This window comes from Coregonus lavaretus (genome assembly GCF_964263955.1).
Source record: "Coregonus lavaretus genome assembly, contig: SUPER_36_unloc_1, whole genome shotgun sequence".
Taxonomy (NCBI): Eukaryota; Metazoa; Chordata; class Actinopteri; order Salmoniformes; family Salmonidae; genus Coregonus; species Coregonus lavaretus.
Window position 1 is genome coordinate 1,700,023 of NW_028167175.1, and position 21,976 is coordinate 1,721,998.

General features: G+C 44.5%; 2 protein-coding genes across 2 annotated transcripts in view; one reads left to right on the forward strand and one right to left on the reverse strand.

Moving 5' to 3' along the window:
* pald1a (phosphatase domain containing paladin 1a) overlaps positions 1 to 21,976 on the forward strand; it is a 333,284-nt gene that overhangs the window by 145,331 nt on the left and 165,977 nt on the right. The window lies entirely within an intron of this gene.
* LOC311111063 (paladin-like) overlaps positions 14,381 to 21,976 on the reverse strand; it is a gene marked incomplete at its 5' end in the record, with an annotated part of 42,604 nt that continues 35,008 nt past the window's right edge. Inside the window, one exon of the mRNA XM_084189061.1 lies at positions 14,381 to 15,420. Within this exon, the coding sequence (XP_084045187.1) occupies positions 15,271 to 15,420 (150 nt within the window). The 3' untranslated portion in view covers positions 14,381 to 15,270. The remainder of the gene's footprint in view (positions 15,421 to 21,976) is intronic.

The window sequence follows — 21,976 nt, forward strand, 5'->3', positions numbered from 1 at the left end:
GCCTGCCCGGCTAATCGGAGAGTTCAGGGAGGTACAGATAAACTAACTCACAGCCGGAGCCTGGAACTGTTTAGATGCCTTATGGTTGTTTAGAAGACGAGAGGTTGGCCTACACCTTTATATGTACAGTCATTGCGCCCTACACATACTAATTCGTATAAAACTCAACCCTAACCCCAACCTTAGAAGTAAAAAAAACAAAAAACATTCCTGCACACAAACATCTGCGGCACAGTCCCGCACCATTACGCACGGAACCGGAGGCGTTAGTACAAAAATTGCAGTCGGACTTCTCTAACGCCACAGAACTTTGAGCCACGGAGTTTTTAGAGTTAAACAAGTCTTGGAATGCACATTCAATGCGTAACTGTCTGCGGGCATGAACTTAATCACCCGGACTATTCTTAAAATAAAAAATAATAGAGTGTGTCGTGTTCAAGTAAACGTTTTTTCCCGCATTGTTTTAGAATAATCCGGGACCAAATTTGGAAAAGTAATGATTCATACATTTACCTAAAGGCTACTGTCTTCAAGTTCCATCAGCAGTATGTTAACGTATGAATATTATTTATGGATAAGAACTTTATGTAATATCCTTGAAACGCTTCTGAATATATTTACGGTAGCACCGCCTACTGATGAGGAGTTTATCCATCACTTATCCCCAGCCCAGACTGAACAGTCGTTTCCCGTGTAAATAGAAAAGGAAAATGTCTGTTTTGTCTTGAAAAGTGTCAAATAATGTTTTCACAAAATGATTGATTGCTAGAGTATATGATACACATCTAGATTTGAGTTGATCGGATTATTTTCCCATTGCTGCTCCACACATCTTGGTGATGGAATGTGTCTACTCTACCCGTGAACAGCTGGGCTATTACCTGTACTGCTGTTGACCAATGTATTAAAATACATTTCATAAGTCAACAACATCATGAAAGGGGATATTATTTAAACCTGCAGATGTCACTACATGTATATGACATTAGTTTCACTGTAGTAAAAATACTAAATTAATTCGTCCAGTCATTGAAAGGGTTTTTAATGTATGCAATGTGAAATGACTTGTCGCTTCCACCAGTGGAATGGAATCCTGCAGGATAAAGGCTAAGACTCCTGGATGTCTGTTTTTATGACCGCCACCTCAACCCTCAGAGGTACTCAACCCATACCACAGTAGTGAATCATAGAATGACTCCACACAGAATTGCTACCCATGGACCTCTGAGTCTACCTTTAAGGAAAGGCTTTAAAGGTTCCTTCTGAGTCCAGATAGAACTCACCTAAACAAAAAGTAACTGTGTCTAGACGGAACGTTATTTTTCCCCATCTCCAATTCTAAACAAGTTGCCTCCCTGAGAGTGTCTGTCTGCCTGTCTGTCTGCCTGCCTGCCTGTCTGTCTGTATGTCTGCCTGTCTGTCTGTCTGTCTGCCTGTCTGCCTGCCTGTCTGTCTGTCTGTCTGTCTGTCTGTCTGTCTGTCTGTCTGTCTGTCTGTCTGCCTGCCTGCCTGTCTGTCTGTCTGTATGTCTGCCTGTCTGTCTGTCTGCCTGTCTGCCTGCCTGTCTGTCTGTCTGTCTGTCTGTCTGTCTGTCTGTCTGTCTGCCTGCCTGCCTGTCTGTCTGTCTGTCTGTCTGTCTGCCTGTCTGCCTGTCTGCCTGTCTCTCTGTCTCTCTGAATGCCTGTCTCTCTGTCTCTCTGAATGCCTGTCAGTCTGTTTTCTCTGGGGTCTGTAAAGGACCTCCCCATGGCCATGCCTCCACACCCAGTCAGTCTTCAGGCTAATTGTCTCCATGTTTCTAGGACAGACAGTCAATGTGGAGCAGGTGTGTTTTTTATGCCTTAGTTGATCTCTGATGGTGCATACGCAGTCATCACCATAGACTAGTAGAGGGAGTTGATGGTCATCACTATAGACTAGTAGAGGGAGTTGATGGTATATATACAGTCATCACTATAGACTAGTAGAGGGAGTTGATGGTATATATACAGTCATCACTATAGACTAGTAGAGGGAGTTGATGGTATATATACAGTCATCATTATAGACTAGTAGAGGGAGTTGATGGACATCACTATAGACTAGTAGAGGGAGTTGATGTCATCACTATAGACTAGTAGAGGGAGTTGATGGTCATCACTATAGACTAGTAGAGGGAGTTGATGGTATATATACAGTCATCACTATAGACTAGTAGAGGGAGTTGATGGTCATCACTATAGACTAGTAGAGGGAGTTGATGTCATCACTATAGACTAGTAGAGGGAGTTGATGGTCATCACTATAGACTAGTAGAGGGAGTTGATGGTATATATACAGTCATCATTATAGACTAGTAGAGGGAGTTGATGGACATCACTATAGACTAGTAGAGGGAGTTGATGTCATCACTATAGACTAGTAGAGGGAGTTGATGGTCATCACTATAGACTAGTAGAGGGAGTTGATGGTATATATACAGTCATCACTATAGACTAGTAGAGGGAGTTGATGGTCATCACTATAGACTAGTAGAGGGAGTTGATGTCATCACTATAGACTAGTAGAGGGAGTTGATGGTCATCACTATAGACTAGTAGAGGGAGTTGATGGTATATATACAGTCATCACTATAGACTAGTAGAGGGAGTTGATGGTAAATATACAGTCATCACTATAGACTAGTAGAGGGAGTTGATGGTATATATACAGTCATCACTATAGACTAGTAGAGGGAGTTGATGGTATATATACAGTCATCACTATAGACTAGTAGAGGGAGTTGATGGTATATATACAGTCATCACTATAGACTAGTAGAGGGAGTTGATGGTCATCACTATAGACTAGTAGAGGGAGTTGATGGTCATCACTATAGACTAGTAGAGGGAGTTGATGGTCATCACTATAGACTAGTAGAGCGAGTTGATTGTGACCCAATGTTGTATCCCAAATGGCACCCTATTCCCTATGCAATGCCCACAGGGCTCTGGTCTAAAGTAGTGCACTACATAGGAAATAGGGTGCCATTTGGGACATAGCCCCTAAAACCTCAGCATTAATAAGCAATGGAAACTAACCGCAGCATTAAGAAATGGAAACCATGAACTGCCTTTAAGTAGTTTTAATGCTTCTTTTTTTCCGTTCGTATCATTGGGAACATGAGGGTTTTTTCAGTACGTCCAGAAAGCCAGAATGACATTCCACTATATGGAGAGTATTCAATTAAAAACCTTAGGTTAAGTCCCAAATGGCACCAAATATTCTTTATAGTGCACTGCTTTTGACCAGAGCCTTATGGGCCCTGGTCAAAAGTAGTGCACAATGTTGGGAATATGGTGCCATTTGGTTTTCCCTCCTCCTTGAAATGTATATCCCCAGACACTGTCAGTCTGTGGTTAAATCCACACACCAGAACAATATTCTACTACATTGAATGCATAACTACTCACTTTGTCTCACAGTGTATTCCAAGTAGAGGCTTTAGAAGTCATTGTCTCTTACGTCCCAAATGGCACCCTATTCCCTATATGGTGCACTCCTTTTGACCAGAACCCTATGGGCCCTGGTCAAAAGTAGTGCACTATATAGGGAATAGGGTGCCATTTGGGTCGCACTCAGTGTATTCTAAGTAGAGGCTTTAGAAGTCATTCTATGCTATAAATAATTCTAATCCAACTTTCTCTTTTTTTTATGTTGTCTCTGTAAAATAAATGTTCCTTAATTGTACAATAATTTGCCATAATTTGCCAATTAAGCCAACCCTCTGTGGAAATGGTTCTACACGGAAAATGGTTCTACCTGGAACCAAAAATGATTCTTCAAAGGGTTCTTCTACGGGGACAGCCGAAGAAACCTTTTAGGTTCTAGATAGCAAAAAAAACATCTGAGTGTAGTGTACTTATGTAAGGGTATAGGGTGCCATTTGGGACGTAAGCATGGATATATTGATCCTGTCCAGGTGCTCCAGTCATCCTGTGGAATGAAGGATTTCACTATAAGCAGAACCCCCCTCCTGTCCTGTGTGTAGTAGGGACGTTATTCTGACTTGAAATATGTGTGCAAAACACAGACTTGATGGGCATTGAATCAGGGGCATTTTATCATGGGCATTGAATCATAGGCATTGAATCATAGCAATGGAATCATGGCATTGAATCATGGGCACTGAATCATAGCAATTGAATCATGGCATTGAATCATGGGCATTGAATCATGGGCATTTTATCATGGGCATTGAATCATGGGCATTGAATCATAGCAATGGAATCATGGCATTGAATCATGGGCACTGAATCATAGCAATTGAATCATGGCATTGAATCATGGGCATTGAAGGAAGTGATGAAAGATTGAAATGCGTTTTTATTTCGGACGCTAAGCCAAGCCACTCTGTTTTACTTTACATAGTGACATTTTAGAGTCATTTCCATTTCTGTCATTTCCACTACCATCCAGGTGAAGTCACATTCTGTTTTCTACTATATCAACTTACTATAGGACTTTCAAGACAAATTTAAACAATTGAAACCCTTTATGTGCCCCAAATTGAACAAATATTTTGATTTAGCTCCCTACGACACGTTGCCATGTGCTGCACAGACAGCTCCACAGCAATTACACAACTCCATGGACTGTGTCCCAAATGGCACCCTATTTCCTGCATAGTGCACTACTTTTGACCAGAGCCCTATAGGCCTTGGTCAAAGGTAGTGCACTATATAGGGAATAAGGTGTAATTTGGGACGCATGAGAGGGGAACAGCAGAGCAGCATGCTTCCAGTGGAGAATGAGATACAATGGACTGAAGGAAGGACTAGGGGAAGAAGGACTAGTGGAGGAAGGACTAGTGGAGGAAGGACTAGTGGAGGAAGGACTAGTGGAGGAAGAACTAGTGGAGGAAGGACTAGTGGAGGAAGGCAGGGTGCTTTGAATTCCTCTTTGTCTGCTGTAATATAGGCGAGCCATGCTAGCGTGCCCAGAATATGTTACTATTCATCTCTCCATGCAGTATGATAATATGTTACTATTCATCTCTCCATGCAGTATGATAATATGTTACTATTCATCTCTCCATGCAGTATGATAATATGTTACTATTCATCTCTCCATGCAGTATGATAATATGTTAACATTCATCTCTCCATGCAGTATGATAATATGTTAACATTCATCTCTCCATGCAGTATGATAATATGTTAACATTCATCTCTCCATGCAGTATGATAATATGTTAACATTCATCTCTCCAATGCAGTATGATAATATGTTAACATTCATCTCTCCATGCAGTATGATAATATGTTAACATTCATCTCTCCAATGCAGTATGATAACATGTTAACATTCATCTCTCCATGCAGTATGATAATATGTTAAAATTCATCTCTCCATGCAGTATGATAATATGTTAACATTCATCTCTCCATGCAGTATGATAATATGTTAACATTCATCTCTCTAATGCAGTATGATAATATGTTAACATTCATCTCTCCAATGCAGTATGATAATATTTTAATATTCATCTCTCTAATGCAGTATGATAATATGTTAACATTCATCTCTCCAAGCAGTATGATAATATGTTAACATTCATCTCTCCATGCAGTATGATAATATGTTACTATTCATCTCTCCATGCAGTATGATAATATGTTACTATTCATCTCTCTAATGCAGGGAGATGAAAAGCAGCTGTTAGCTAGACTGACTGCAGACCAGTTTGAGGGAAGAGAGGGGGAGAGAGGGGAGAGAGAGAGAGGGGAGAGGGGGAGGGAAGACAGAAAGAGGGGGAAGGAGTAAGAGAGAGAGAGGGAGAGAGAGAGAGAGAGAGAGAGAGAGGGAGAGAGAGAGAGAGGGAGGGAGAGAGAGACATAGAGAGAGAGAGAGAGAGAGAGAGAGAGAGAGAGAGAGAGAGAGAGAGAGCGAGAGAGAGAGACAGAGAGAGAGAGAGAGAGAGAGAGAGAGAGAGAGTGCTTGCCAAGTTACAACCCTGCAATTTAAAGGTTGTTATTAAGTTCCCCTGTCTCTCTCTCTCTCTCTCTCTCTCTCTCTCTCTCTCTCTCTCTCTCTCTCTCTCTCTCTCAGTCAGGACAGACAGAAGGACCTGACACAAACCACTCTCAGATGTGCTGCTGACGTGTATAATATTTGAGCGACACTTTTTACAAAAATGACACAAATGTGCAGGATTCTGACAATGGATTCCATTTGAAAGAGTTCTGCTGACTACTTTCTGCTAAGGGCACTGACTTTTTACAGGGACATACACTGAGTGGACAAAACATTAGGAACACCTGCTCTTACCATGACATAGACTGACCAGGTGGATCCAGGTGAAAGCTATGATCCCTTATTGATGGAGAGGCGGAGACAGGTTAAAGGAGGATGTTTAAGCCTTGAGCCATTTGAGACATGGATTGTGTATGTGTGCCATTCAGAGGGTGAATGGGCAAGACAAAATATGTAAGTGCCTTTGAACGGTGTATGGTAGAAGGTGCCAGGCGCACTGGTTTGAGTGTGTCAAGAACTGCAACACTGCTGGGTTTTTCACGCTCAACAGTTTCCTGTGTATATCAAGAATGGTCCACCAACCAAAGGACACCCAGCTTGACACAGCTTTGGGAAGCAATGAAGTCAACATGGGCCAGCATCCCTGTGGAACGCCCCAACGAATTGAGGCTGTTCAGAGGGAAAAGGGGGTGCAACTCAATATTAGGAAGGTGTTCATAATGTTTTGTTCACTCAGTGTATTTTTACAGTATGAATTTAAAGAGGAGAACACTACAGCTACATCAACATACAGTACATAGGGGGATTTCCCTGTGATATGAATGTATTGTTACTGATCACATCCCTAGTTGTAGGCCAGGCTAATGGCTTCAATTCACTTCCCTCTCATTGGAGTGTGATACTATTTTAAGTCACATCAGAAATATCATTACATTTACATTTACGTCATTTAGCAGACGCTCTTATCCAGATCTTATTTTTTTTTTTTGGGGGGGGGGGGGGGGGGGGGGGGTTGGGGTAAGGGAGGGGTATCAAAGGGGATGATATAAGCTGTGAAAAGGGATCAGAGTTGGAGTCCTCCACCTCCACCCTCACCTTCTCCCCTGAGCCCTCCACTCCACCTCCACCTTCTCCCCTGAGCCCTCCACTCCACCTCCACCTTCTCCCCTGAGTCCTCCACTCCACCTCCACCTCCACCTCCACCTTCTCCCCTGAGTCCTCCACTCCACCTCCGCCTTCTCCCCTGAGTCCTCCACTCCACCTCCTCCTTCTCCCCTGAGCCCTCCACTCCACCTACACCTTCTCCCCTGAGCCCTCCACTCCACCTCCACCTTCTCCCCTGAGTCCTCCACTCCACCTCCACCTTCTCCCCTGAGTCCTCCACTCCACCTCCACCTTCTCCCCTGAGTCCTCCACCTCCACCTCCGCCTTCTCCCCTGAGTCCTCCACTCCACCTCCACCTTCTCCCCTGAGTCCTCCACTCCACCTCCGCCTTCTCCCCTGAGTCCTCCACTCCACCTCCACCTTCTCCCCTGAGTCCTCCACCTCCACCTCCGCCTTCTCCCCTGAGTCCTCCACTCCACCTCCGCCTTCTCCCCTGAGTCCTCCACTCCACCTCCACCTTCTCCCCTGAGTCCTCCACTCCACCTCCGCCTTCTCCCCTGAGTCCTCCACTCCACCTCCACCTTCTCCCCTGAGTCCTCCACCTCCACCTCCGCCTTCTCCCCTGAGCCCTCCACTCCACCTCCTCCTTCTCCCCTGAGTCCACTCCACCTCCTCCTTCTCCCCTGAGTCCTCAGCACTCCTCTCTCATCTCTGGAGGGAAGCCTTTCACATGAAGTTAATTACATCCCTCCCTGGCCGCTCACCTCTCAATGCAGCTCTTTGTCTCTGCTAATCTCAGGATCCTTCAGAACTGGTTGAGTTACACGTCGGAGGGGATCTGAACAAGCCTGGAGAGCATTTCAAAGCCGAGAGGAGAGAGGCCGCCATATCATCCCACCGCCCTGGACCATGGTCGGACTCCATGTCTTAGAGCTTATCGTGACCTGGAGTCAAGTTAGCTGCGTACTGTAACTGAATAGCTTTTATCTCCTACAATACATATATTGATGGGTTTAAGGCAATGGAATAGAAGAGAGGTGTCCTTGTTGTTCATAGCAACACGGAATAGAATAATCATATATTTTACATAAATGCATAAATATGAATACATATATTATACATTCTCTTTCAAGTAAGAATATAGATGGAAGGAATTGGTTTGGTTGTGTGTGTGTGTGTCTTGCCTTGTGTTCCGCAGCTCACACACACCCCTAGACCTATTCACTCCAGAACCAGCACCCTGTCCGTGCCAGAGAGGGATAATTCATGACATCGCGTCAATATGATAAAACGAATGATGTCAGAGAGAATGTGGACAAGACACAGAAGTAGGAGAGGATTTCTCTTAGCGATCTAAAAGCCTCCTTGAACATTATATCCTAGTAAAGTCAAATCAAATCAAATCAAATTTTATTGGTCACATGCGCCGAATACAACAGGTGCAGACATTACAGTGAAATGCTTACTTACAGCCCTTAACCAACAGTGCATTTATTTTAAACAAAAAAAGTAAGAATAAAACAACAACAAAAAAGTGTTGAGAAAAAAAAGAGCAGAAGTAAAAAATAAAGTGACAGTAGGGAGGCTATATATACAATAGAATAAAGTGACAGTAGGGAGGCTATATATACAGGGGGGTACCGTTGCATAGTCAATGTGCGGGGGCACCGGCTAGTTGAGGTAATATGTACATGTGGGTAGAGTTAAAGTGACTATGCATAAATACTTAACAGAGTAGCAGCAGCGTAAAAAGGATGGGGTGGGGGGGCAGTGCAAATAGTCCGGGTAGCCATGATTAGCTGTTCAGGAGTCTTATGGCTTGGGGGTAGAAGCTGTTGAGAAGTCTTTTGGACCTAGACTTGGCACTCCGGTACCGCTTGCCGTGCGGTAGCAGAGAGAACAGTCTATGACTAGGGTGACTGGAGTCTTTGACAATTTTGAGGGCCTTCCTCTGACACCGCCTGGTATAGAGGTCCTGGATGGCAGGGAGCTTTGCCCCAGTGATGTACTGGGCCGTACGCACTACCCTCTGTAGTGCCTTGCGGTCAGAGGCCAAGCAGTTGCCATACCAGGCGGTGATGCAACCAGTCAGGATGCTCTCGATGGTGCAGCTGTAGAATTTTTTGAGGATCTGAGGACCCATGCCAAATCTTTTTAGTCTCCTGAGGGGGAATAGGCTTTGTCGTGCCCTCTTCACGACTGTCTTGGTGTGTTTGGACCATGATAGTTCGTTGGTGATGTGGACACCAAGGAACTTGAAGCTCTCAACTTGTTCCACTACAGCCCCGTCGATGAGAATGGGGGCGTGCTCAGTCCTCTTTTTTTTCCTGTAGTCCACAATCATCTCCTTTGTCTTGGTCACGTTGAGGGAGAGGTTGTTGTCCTGGCACCACACGGCCAGATCTCTGACCTCCTCCCTATAGGCTGTCTCATCGTTGTCGGTGATCAGGCCTACCACTGTTGTGTCGTCGGCAAACTTAATGATGGTGTTGGAGTCGTGCCTGGCCATGCAGTCATGGGTGAACAGAGAGTACAGGAGGGGACTGAGCACGCACCCCTGAGGGGCCCCCGTGTTGAGGATCAGTGTGGCAGATGTGTTGTTACCTACCCTTACCACCTGGGGGCGGCCCGTCAGGAAGTCCAGGATCCAGTTGCAGAGGGAGGTGTTTAGTCCCAGGATCCTTAGCTTAGTGATGAGCTTTGAGGGCACTATGGTGTTGAATGCTGAGCTGTAGTCAATGAATAGCATTCTCACGTAGGTGTTCCTCTTGTCCAGGTGGGAAAGGGCAGTGTGGAGTGCGATAGAGATTGCATCATCTGTGGATCTGTTGGGGCGGTATGCAAATTGGAGTGGGTCTAGGGTTTCTGGGATTATGCTGTTGATGTGAGCCATGACCAGTCTTTCAAGTCCTTTAGCATGACTAACTCCTCAGCTATTGTAAACTACAAAGGTCATGTCATCATGACCACTTAGTTTCCATTTTCATTCATGCAGGATAGGGTTGCGATGAGATAAAATCCTAACTTCCGTATTTAGATGATAAGCCTGTTATGCTCTTAGAGAGTGGGAGGGAAGGCAGGGAACTGATCTGGGATATCAGCCTTTCAAAGCGGGGCCAGTTTAGCCAAGTGAGCGTCAGTGTGCTCTGATCTGACGTGCTGGCCGGCTCCGCTTAGGGAGCTTCAGTCTGCTCTGATCTGACGTGCTGGCCGGTACCCATTCCTCAGGACTTCAGTGTGCTCTGATCTGACGTGCTGGCCGGTACCCATTCCTCAGGACTTCAGTGTGCTCTGATTTGACGTGCTGGCCGGCTCCGCTTAGGGAGCTTCAGTCTGCTCTGATCTGACGTGCTGGCCGGTACCCATTCCTCAGGACTTCAGTGTGCTCTGATCTGACGTGCTGGCCGTTACCCATTCCTCAGGACTTCAGTGTGCTCTGATCTGACGTGCTGGCCGGTACCCATTCCTCAGGACTTCAGTGTGCTCTGATCTGACGTGCTGGCCGGTACCCATTCCTCAGGACTTCAGTGTGCTCTGATTTGACGTGCTGGCCGGTCCCCATTCCTCAGGACTTCAGTGTGCTCTGATTTGACGTGCTGGCCGGTACCCATTCCTTAGGACTTCAGTGTGCTCTGATCTGACGTGCTGGCCGGTACCCATTCCTCAGGACTTCAGTGTGCTCTGATCTGACGTGCTGGCCGGTACCCATTCCTCAGGACTTCAGTGTGCTCTGATCTGACGTGCTGGCGGGCTCCGCTTAGGGAGCTTCAGTCTGCTCTGATGATGTTTCTAGACTCCTCTCTATGGTCCTTTTCACCGCTGTCTGTTTCTAGACTCCTCTCTATGGTCCTCCTCACCGCTGTCTGTTTCTAGACTCCTCTCTATGGTCCTTTTCACCGCTGTCTGTTTCTAGACTCCTCTCAAGAAACAGTAGTCTACATTCACAATACCGGAGACTGAGTAGATGACATGCAATAAATTCATGGTTAGAAACGTACTCATTCAGGTAACAGGAACTGGCAAGAGGTCAGCAGGAAGTAGTCAGCGTGTACAAGGTCAACGTATACATACAAGTCAGCATCAGACCCCTGTCTGCCCTGGTCTCTATAGACTTGAGGTGAACAAGTCAAGCGGATGTGTGTGATTGGACGGCCAGTGGAGTGGAGAGGAGAAGATGATGGTCAGGGTAAAAAGGAGGATAAGAAAGTAAAGGAAGGAGAAGGCCTTTATTAGTCTCCCTCTTATCTGACAGAAGACCTCCAGAGTGATTGGACAGAGCACAGCAGTCACGGTCGGCTTAGAGGAAAATGTCTCCCCTGGAACATAATATCTTAGAGAGCGTGTGTGGCAGGAAAATATCTCCCCTGGAACATAATATCTTAGAGAGCGTGTGTGGCAGGAACATCTCTCCCCTGGAGCATACTATCGTAGAGAACTTGAGTGGCAGGAAAATCCAAGCTATCTGGAAGAGACATTGTTTTGGGCTTAATAACAGAAGAGAGATGAAAGGCAGTGCAGTATGATGAGGTACAGTAGTGGAACGATATTCACCAAAAAGGGACAAATACTGTTTTTGAATTCATTTTCATATTTATTCATTTAGCTTTTAAAATATTTTAAAAAATAACAATGGAGTCAAAATGCAATTGAATGAAATTAACATACACCCTAGCATCTCTGTACTGGACAACGCATGTTCAAATAAAATACTGTATACTTCTAATAACTCCTTCATAACAACCGATATGAAGGACTGCAGTAACGTGGCTGTTTAAATAGTAACGCATGATGCATTTGATAAGGAGAGCAGTAACGTGGCTGTTTAAATAGTAACGCACAATGCATTTGATAGGTAAAGAACATGGTAAATTGATTGGACACTGATGTTTCTCAAAGCTGAATGATGGTTGCATTACAAGTAGGAATGCATTGCTGCTATCATGAACACATTATTATACAGCCCTTCCTGTGGGTGTAAGATATAGTAAGTCTGCATCCCAAATTTTATTTTTATTTTACCTTTATTTAGCTAGGCAAGTCAGTTAAGAACAAATTCTTATTTACAATGACGGCCTGCACCGGCCAAACCCGGACGACGCTGGGCCAATTGTGCGCCGCCCTATGGGACTCCCAATCACGGCCCGGTTGTGATACAGCCTGGAATCGAACCAGGGGGGTCTGTAGTGACGCCTCAAGTACTGAGATGCAGTGCCTTAGACCGCTGCGCCACTCGGGAGCCCAATTGTTTAAAATTAGTGCACAATACAGTGAATAGGGTGTCAGCCCAAATTTCACCCAAAACGTCCTGCCAATGTAGAAAGAGTATCAGTAACCATTACCAATTGATACCAAATGTCGTTGAAGTTAAGAGTTTTGCAGCCATGGCAGCTTCCACATGCAGATGTTTGTCGAAGGCCGTCCGGCCGGACGTATAATTCGGTTCCTACTGGAGCAAGCCCAATGACATCACAGAAACCCCTTTATGGTTATGACTCATGGAGACTTTAAGTCCGGCCTCTCCACTGTCCATTAACGTCAGCTTCTAAGGGTCGTGTTCATTAGTAGCAAAACATTTTGCAACGGAAAACGTTTTGCAACGGAAAACGTGCGTTTCTGATTGGACAAGTTCAGGTAGTCCCTCTCAGTTTCGGTCAGTTTTTTTTCTCTCCATTCGGTGTCTAGTGAATACGACCCAGGACTCCTCAATAGAACAGTAATCCCCCAGCCCTCTAATGCAAAACAGATCCTGCACCCACAGAGACAGGGGTGTCTCCCAAATGGTACCCTATTTCCTATACAGCACACTACTTTTGACCATAATCCCTATGGGCCCTGGTCAATAGTAGTGCACTATAAAGGGAATAGGGTACCATTTGGGACACACACGAGGCTGTGTTGGAATAATCTCGTAAACAAATAGCAAACCTACAGTAAGTGTCGTTTCCACAGTCACCCATTTTACACCGCACTGTTTCCAACTACTGTTGTTCCACAGACAATCCGACTGTACTCTGGGTAGCTGTATTGTCAGGACCCAACTGTATGGCTCCTCAAGCATGTAAGTTATGGCATTGGAAATACTGTAACGAATAAAATAGGGAAGAATTGATGTGTAGCTTTACACAATACATGATATTAGCTGAGGTCGATTCCTGTCTTTATACATTTGATAACCATTTTGGGGTATAGCATTGCTGGTCCCAGATCTGTTTGTTGTTTTGGGGTTTAACAACGGGTGGATTATGTCAGCATCCCAAATAGCACCCTATTCCCTATGTAGTGCACTACTTTTGACCAGAGCACAATGGGCCCTGGTCAAAAGTAGTACCCTACTGTATGGAATAGGGTGCCATTTGGGATGCACCCAATATCCCAAGAGGGGGGACACCTTTTACTGATAGTTGGAAACCTCAAATGAGTCGATTGCGTAAATGGTTTCAGCAGCTGTTCCAAGTATGCAGGGAGAATCCGGGATTAGTACAGTTACGGTCAGTGCTTACGAGCTCGGTCTATGAATCTGGGATTAGTACAGTTACGGTCAGTGCTTACGAGCTCGGTCTATGAATCTGGGATTAGTACAGTTACGGTCAGTGCTTACGAGCTCCGTCTATGAATTTGAGAATGGTTACGTTTCTCCAGTCCCATACCTCAGCTGTTTACCAAAACAGGTGGCGGAGAGCCTGCTTTGTTGTTGTTTGAATCCCATATTACCCCTTTAAAATGGGAAATTCGCAGTTCAAACACCTAAAGCGTCCACCCCACCACTGTTTTGGTAAAAAGCCTGAGGGATGGTGCTGGAAAGACGTAACCACTCATAGACAGAGCCATGGATACAAGGACAGACCATCCATAATATCAACATTATAAAAGGAGACAGTGTTTGTTTGCATTTACATTGTTTACAAACCTCGGAGTAAAACAAGCTTGTATTTTGGGTTCTGATGGGGTACGACAGTTGGATTTAGCTCATGAGGCATTTATAAGTTACATTCTTCAAGAATCAAATTGGTATATATATATCATTATTTTAAAAATCTGAAAATCGATGTACCAATCGCAGATTGCCCCTTTAATGAGTGGAGCAACTGCTGTGAAGAATTGAGGACAAGAGGCACATGCGAGCAGCAGTAAAACACAGAGCAGAAGCTCAGCTTTGGCAGCATCTACAGCAGTTTGGCAGATGAATGCTTGGGAGTGGACTTGGAGACTGATACTGTATGTTGATTAAATGTAACAGAAATGTATTCCATTTAAACAAAGAAGCTGTCATTTAAAAAAAAAGTCTGCAGTTTCAACTATATTTTAAACTGAGAAACGTTCAAATACATTCTAGTACAGACAAATACAATTCTGTCTTCTGATTAAGGTTGTGTCTATTTAACCGGCAGAAAATTAATGGCGATTGAGGAGTTACGCTAACCCAAAGTTTAAGCCTTTTCCTAACTCTAACCCTTACCGTAACCTCTGAAACTAACCTTAACATAATCCTCGTTTCTAAACCGAACCTTAACCCTACTTTAACCCTTCATTTGAACCCCTATGCATAAGCTGTTTGTTCTGCCAGTTGAATATACACTTCCTTTGATAAAACCTATTACGGTCCATTCTAAGTAAGTCAGTTCATACCTTTTCTGTCTTAAAAAAAAAAAAAGGGACTAAATATGAATTCATTCTGCTCCTATATTAACAATGAAACAATAGAGCACGTGGCAGAAATGTCAGCTTGAATCTTGGCGCCAGTCAGAGCAGAGCAGACGAAGAAGAACCAGACAATACCAACTGACAGTATTAAAACAGCTGTTCATTCAAATACTAAATAACATTGGTAGTGGGTTTGAAAAAAAGCAGTATTATAATAATACAGTATCGGAGTGATACGAGGGTAAAATACAAAGCATTATTACATTTTAAAACACAAAGCATTATTACATTTTAAAACACAAAGCATTATTACATTTTAAAACACAAAGCATTATTACATTTTAAAACACAAAGCATTATTACATTAAAAAAAAAAAAAAAGCATTATTACATTTTAAAACTATAAAAAAGAAGAGCACAGGAGGACATAGGTTGCATAAAATGGCCCTCTAATCCCTGCCCTGTATAGGGAATAGAGTGTCATTTCAGAAGCAGACATAGTTTGGCAGTTCACAGTGATCTCTCCTCAGCTCAGATGAACACCCCTCTGTAGGGGCGTGATTGGACGTTCTGTCGTTGCCAGCGGCAGCGGAGCCTAGCGAGTGGCGTGTCCCGAAGGTTCTCAAACTCGGAGAAACCCAGCTGGTTGAGAAGGTCGTACACCCCAGCCCTGGCTGCCACCTACAGGATAAACACAGGAAGAGAGAAACACAATGTGTAAACACCACAGCAGCTCAAACAGGAGAAACACATGAACAGAACAGGGTCAATATCCTGTTAGCACCCTACATAACCACAGGAGGAGATACACAGGGTCGATATCCTGTTAGCCCCCTACATAACCACAGGAGATACACAGGGTCGATATCCTGTTAGCCCCCTACATAACCACAGGAGGAGATACACAGGGTCGATATCCTGTTAGCCCCCTACATAACCACAGGAGGAGATACACAGGGTCGATATCCTGTTAGCCCCCTACATAACCACATGAGGAGATACACAGGGTTACAACAAATAAGGACCATTTTTATAGTTAAAACATTTAGCCATAGAACTTTACACAGTGGTTTTACTAGTCCTTCAATCTGACCGACACGGTGGTTTTTTAACTATGCAGGAGGAGAGATAGCGGAAACACCACATGACCAACAGAACAGGAATGATACACTTTAGAGCGTTTTTACACTACAGTAGATTCTCTGGAGGTTTCCATACCCACGGATAGACCTACTACTGAAGCGTAAACTAGCAAACTTCTCACGAATCCTAAGCCCCCTCCGGAGGTCCCGGGCGAGACTCGGAGAGAGTCACCCCCTTCCAAGCAGTCGGACGTAAACAGAATTGTCTAGTGAAGCCAAATGCTCCTACAGTAACAATTAACACATGAGCAACAGAAAAGGAACGGTGCACTTTTGATAAACACTTTATTTAGGATGAAGCAGAACCCAAAAACGACCCTGTTTCCCGGTGATAGTGGATAATAAATAATTATTCTTCCTTCTTCTGGCTCCTCCTGAACAAACACAGTTGTTTGGAATTCTACAATTAATTCAATTAACAATTAACATATTTTGTAATAATTGAAGAAAAAAAGACAGATATTTGACTCAACTCTCCTGAGTAACACTGGTCTCTCACTAACACTGGTCTCTCACTGTAACACTGGTCTAAACACTGGTCTCTCACTGCAACACTGGTCTCTCACTGAAACACTGGTCTCTCACTGTAACACTGGTCTCTCACTGAAACACTGGTCTCTCACTGAAACACTGGTCTCTCACTGAAACACTGGTCTCTCACTGTAACACTGGTCTCTCACTGTAACACTGGTCTAAACACTGGTCTCTCACTGTAACACTGGTCTCTCACTGAAACACTGGTCTCTCACTGAAACACTGGTCTCTCACTGTAACACTGGTCTCTCGCTGAAACACTGGTCTCTCACTGAAACACTGGTCTCTCACTGAAACACTGGTCTCTCACTGTAACACTGGTCTCTCACTGAAACACTGGTCTCTCACTGTAACACTGGTCTCTCACTGTAACACTGGTCTCTCACTGTAACACTGGTTTCTCACTGAAACACTGGTCTCTCACTGTAACACTGGTTTCTCACTGAAACACTGGTCTCTCACTGTAACACTGGTCTCTCACTGTAACACTGGTTTCTCACTGAAACACTGGTTTCTCACTGAAACACTGGTCTCTCACTGAAACACTGGTCTCTCACTGAAACACTGGTCTCTCACTGAAACACTGGTCTCTCACTGAAACACTGGTTTCTCACTGAAACACTGGTCTCTCACTGAAACACTGGTTTCTCACTGAAACACTGGTCTCTCACTGAAACACTGGTCTCTCACTGAAACACTGGTCTCTCACTGAAACACTGGTTTCTCACTGAAACACTGGTTTCTCACTGAAACACTGGTCTCTCACTGAAACACTGGTCTCTCACTGAAACACTGGTCTCTCACTGAAACACTGGTCTCTCACTGAAACACTGGTCTCTCACTGAAACACTGGTCTCTCACTGAAACACTGGTTTCTCACTGAAACACTGGTTTCTCACTGAAACACTGGTCTCTCACTGAAACACTGGTTTCTCACTGAAACACTGGTCTCTCACTGAAACACTGGTCTCTCACTGAAACACTGGTCTCTCACTGAAACACTGGTCTCTCACTGAAACACTGGTCTCTCACTGAAACACTGGTCTCTCACTGAAACACTGGTTTCTCACTGAAACACTGGTCTCTCACTGAAACACTGGTCTCTCACTGAAACACTGGTTTCTCACTGAAACACTGGTTTCTCACTGAAACACTGGTTTCTCACTGAAATACTGGTTTCTCACTGCAACACTGGTCTCTCACTGCAACACTGGTCTCTCACTGTAACACTGGTTTCTCACTGCAACACTGGTCTCTCACTGTAACACTGGTCTCTCACTGAAACACTGGTCTCTCACTGAAACACTGGTTTCTCACTGAAACACTGGTCTGTGACTAGTCACTGGTCTGTGTGTGTGTCTGTGTCTGTGTCTGTGTGTGTGTCTGTGTGTCTGTGTGTGTGTGTGTTTGTGTGTGTGTGTGTGTGTGTCTGTGTGTGTGTGTGTGTCTGTGTGTGTGTGAGTGTGTGTCTGTGTGTGTGTGTGTGTGTCTGTTACGAACCCCGTGGCTTTAAACGTCTAGGGTGGATGGACATGAGACCCGTAACATAATTCATGCAAATTAGGATGATGACATGGAACAGTGAGAACGAAAAACTACACGACAACCATAAACTACCGTCAAACATAAAATGTTTATTTGTGAACACACGGTAAAGGTTTGGGAAAAAGGGCTGAGCAGGACCCAAGAAATGAAACAATAGTGTAAAAAAAACAACCTAAACTGATCTTGCCTGCCTCAAGAACCGCTAAGCTACTGCTAATCATACAAAAGTACAGGGGGTGGTCCGCTCAGGTCCAACTAGTGTTTATAGACAGTTCTTTCTACGGGTAATGTATGCCCAAGGGCAGCTTGCTTAACTTCCCCTTTTCCCAGAAACACACAAAGTTACCAAACAGAGTAACCAGCAAATTAGTGAGTACTCTAAACACAGGACATCACAGTATCCATACTCACATACAGAAATTAGTCTCTAACAAAATTACCAACCAGAGTAACCAGCAACTTAGTGAGTAAACAAAAAAACAGGACACCACAGTATCCATACTCACATACAGAAATTGTCTCTCTCTCTAACAACAAACACAACTGACCGGCTTTTATACAATGGGATGTGTGATTGAAAAACCAGCAACAGGTGGTGCAATGCAGAGGAATGTTCACTGATTGGTCCACCTTAGCAATCAGCAGACACCTCAACGACCACCAATCAGGAACATACAGGACACCTGTTATTAGGGCAGAAGGAGAGGAAACACAAAAAGACACAGGATACCTGTATCCGTAACACTCCCACCCTTAAAAGAGCAAACCACAATGGTTTGCGACACACATACCATCACAACACCCAAAATTCAAAAATCATCCTGCCGGGCTAACCAAAAAAAACCTAGATCATTAAACACGAGACAAAGCATCTGCCAACACATTATCCAACCCCTTTTTGTGGCGGATCTCCAAATTATAATTTTGCACGACAAGTGCCCAACGCATAAGCGTTGGTTCTGGTTGTACATCCGGTGGAGAAAAACTAAGGGGTTATGGTCAGTATACACTATCACTGGTAATGCACTGGAACCAACATAAACTTCAAAGTACTGCAGAGCTAACAACAAAGCTAGAGCTTCTTGTTCAATGGTGGAATAGTTCGTCTGACATTTGTTAAATTTCCGTGAAAGATAACAGACAGGATGGTCCACTCCACTCTGGTCCGGCTGCAGTAGAACAGCACCAGCACCTCTGGCACTTGCATCTACCTCCAGTTTAAACGGCCGTTCAAAATCTGGCGCAGCAAGAACAGGAGTACTACATAAGAGTGCTTTAGCAGTGTTGAAAGCAGTGTGACAATCTTCAGACCCAAACAAATATTCTCGCCGGACTGAGCAAATCCGTTAATGGAGCAACTACCGCAGAGACATTTTTACAAAAACTACGGTAGTAGCCAACCATCCCTAAAAAGCGGCGTAGCTCTCTTCTGGTGGTAGGTGCGGGAAATGCGTTTATAGCTGAGACCTTGGCATCTACAGGGCGCACCCTGACCATGGCCGACCTGTTTACAGAGATAAGTAACAGTGGCCTTCCCAAACTCGCACTTTGCTAAGTTCAGGGTTAGAGAAGCGGTTGCTAGACGTTCACACACTACCCTTAGAGTGTTAACATGATCAGACCACTCAGTTGAATAAATTACCAGATCATCAAGGTAAGCACTACAATTAGGAACTCCAGCCAATACTGTGTTAACCAGGCGTTGGAAAGGGGCTGGTGCGTTCCGCATCCCAAATGCCATGACAGCATATTGTAGGAAGTGGTCTGGGGTCACAAAGGCAGAGATGTCGGAGGCACGTGAGGTTAATGGCACCTGCCAGTAACCTTTTAGAAGATCTAGTTTGGTTACATAAGTAGCAGCACCAACAGTATCAATACAGTCATCTAGTCTGGGTAACGGGAACGAGTCGGGCACTGTGACAGCATTGACCTTCCGATAGTCAGTACATAATCTGGACGTTCCATCAGGTTTAGGAACCAGAATGCACGGAGAACTCCAAGGACTTGAACTTGGCATAGCCAGGTTATTCTCCAGCAAATAACCGACCTCATCCCTCATTATCTTTCTTTTAGAGACGTTGACACGATAAGCAATATTTACGGAGCATAGACTTCAGTGTCTGATGCCAACGTTCAAGCGCACCCTGAGACTCTGGGTGATATGCGCTTGACACACGGTGTGTAACTGACAAGGATTTTAACACTTGTTTGAAAAGGTTAGAAAGGAAATTCGTACCCTGATCAGTTTGTATCACCTTAGGTAACCCAAAAGTTGAGAAGAATTTGATCAACGCTTTACTCACCACCGGAGCAGTAATCCTTCGTAGAGGAATGGCCTCTGGGTACCTGGTGGCCACACACATAATCGTCAACATAAACTGGTTACCAGATTTTGTCTTTGGTAATGGTCCAACACAATCAACCATCACATGTTCGAATGGTTCACCTATGGCCGGTATGGGACAAAGAGGCGCGGGGGAAATAACCTGGTTCGGTTTCCCAACTACTTGACAGGTGTGGCAAGTCCGACAGAACTGAGCCACATCTTGTTTTAAACCAGGCTTAAAGAAATGTCGCAAAACTCGATCATAAGTCTTGGTGACTCCCAGATGTCCGGACCACTGGTGATCATGAGCGAGGGATAAAACATTTTGTCGAAAGGCTGTAGGAATCACTATTTGGTAAACAGCATTCCAATCTCCGCCAGCGTCAACATGGGATGTCCATTTACGCATGAGGAGATTACCATCAATAAAGTATGCCATGTTTTTCTTATTTAGCTCCTCCTCTGAGACAACACTAGAAAAACATTTAGCCAGGCTAATGTCAACCTTTTTGTTAGCGATCAGCTGCACACGAGTAACTGGTAACTGTATTGCCTCAGCAACAAGTTCCACATCCTTCTTCCTTTCTCTGGACTGTTGGTCAGACTGCACCAGCTTACCAGAGGTAGCACCCGAACTATCCTCTGGGTCACCCTCTCTGAATATAATCGTGTTCGACAAATCTATCACTTCACCCACTTGTCGTGCTTGAGCACGTGTGACAGCACAAGCAGGGAACACATCTGGATAACCCTGTGCCAGCTCCTCGGAGAGAGACTGGTCACTTTTATCCAATACCTCCAATACGGGTATCACCTTTCCTCCGGCAATATCGTTGCCCTTTATAAATGTCACACCTTTTACTGGCAACATAGGACGTACTCCAACTCTGAACAATCCACTGACTAACTCAGAGTGTACGTTCACAAAGTGCAATGGCACTGGGACAAATCCCATTTCAATTCCTTGTACTACACACTGGAACCACAATATGTATTATTGGACAAGGGCAACACATCAGATAGTATGAACGACTGCGCCGCACCAGTATCTCTGAGGATTCTAACTGGACGCTGAGACGCTTCGTCATCTGATATAGAAACAAACCCCTCAAAAATGAACGGTTCATAACTGTGATCTGGGACAGGGACTTTCAAACCACATTCACTATGAGGCCTCTGTCTTGATTCCGGCCTTACAACCGTACGAATCAGCCCAACACCCGTTGGCGGCCTGGCATGCTGAGGCATCCCCCGGTTTGCGTTTTAGCAGAAAGCAATCATTAACCATATGTCCCACCTTATGACAATAGAAACAGTGACGCACATCTTTTGGGCGTGCTGGATGTACTGCTGGTCGACTAGGACTAAAAGTTAGCAACTCCGCAGCCCTGCCCTCCGTACGAGCCGAAAACACGCTCTTATGCGTCAACACAAACTCGTCTGCCAATACAGACGCTTCCGACAGTGAGGATACCTTCTGTTCGTTCAGATAAACTACAATGCGTTCGGGTAAGCAATTTTTAAACTCTTCTAACAAGATTAACTCCCGTAGAGAGTTACAATCAGTTACCTTACTAGCACTGTGCCATTTGTCAAACAGATTTCCTTTGTCTCTAGCAAACTCCACATAAGTCTGAGTAGAAGCCTTTTTATGAGACCTAAATCTCTGTCGATATGCCTCAGGAACAAG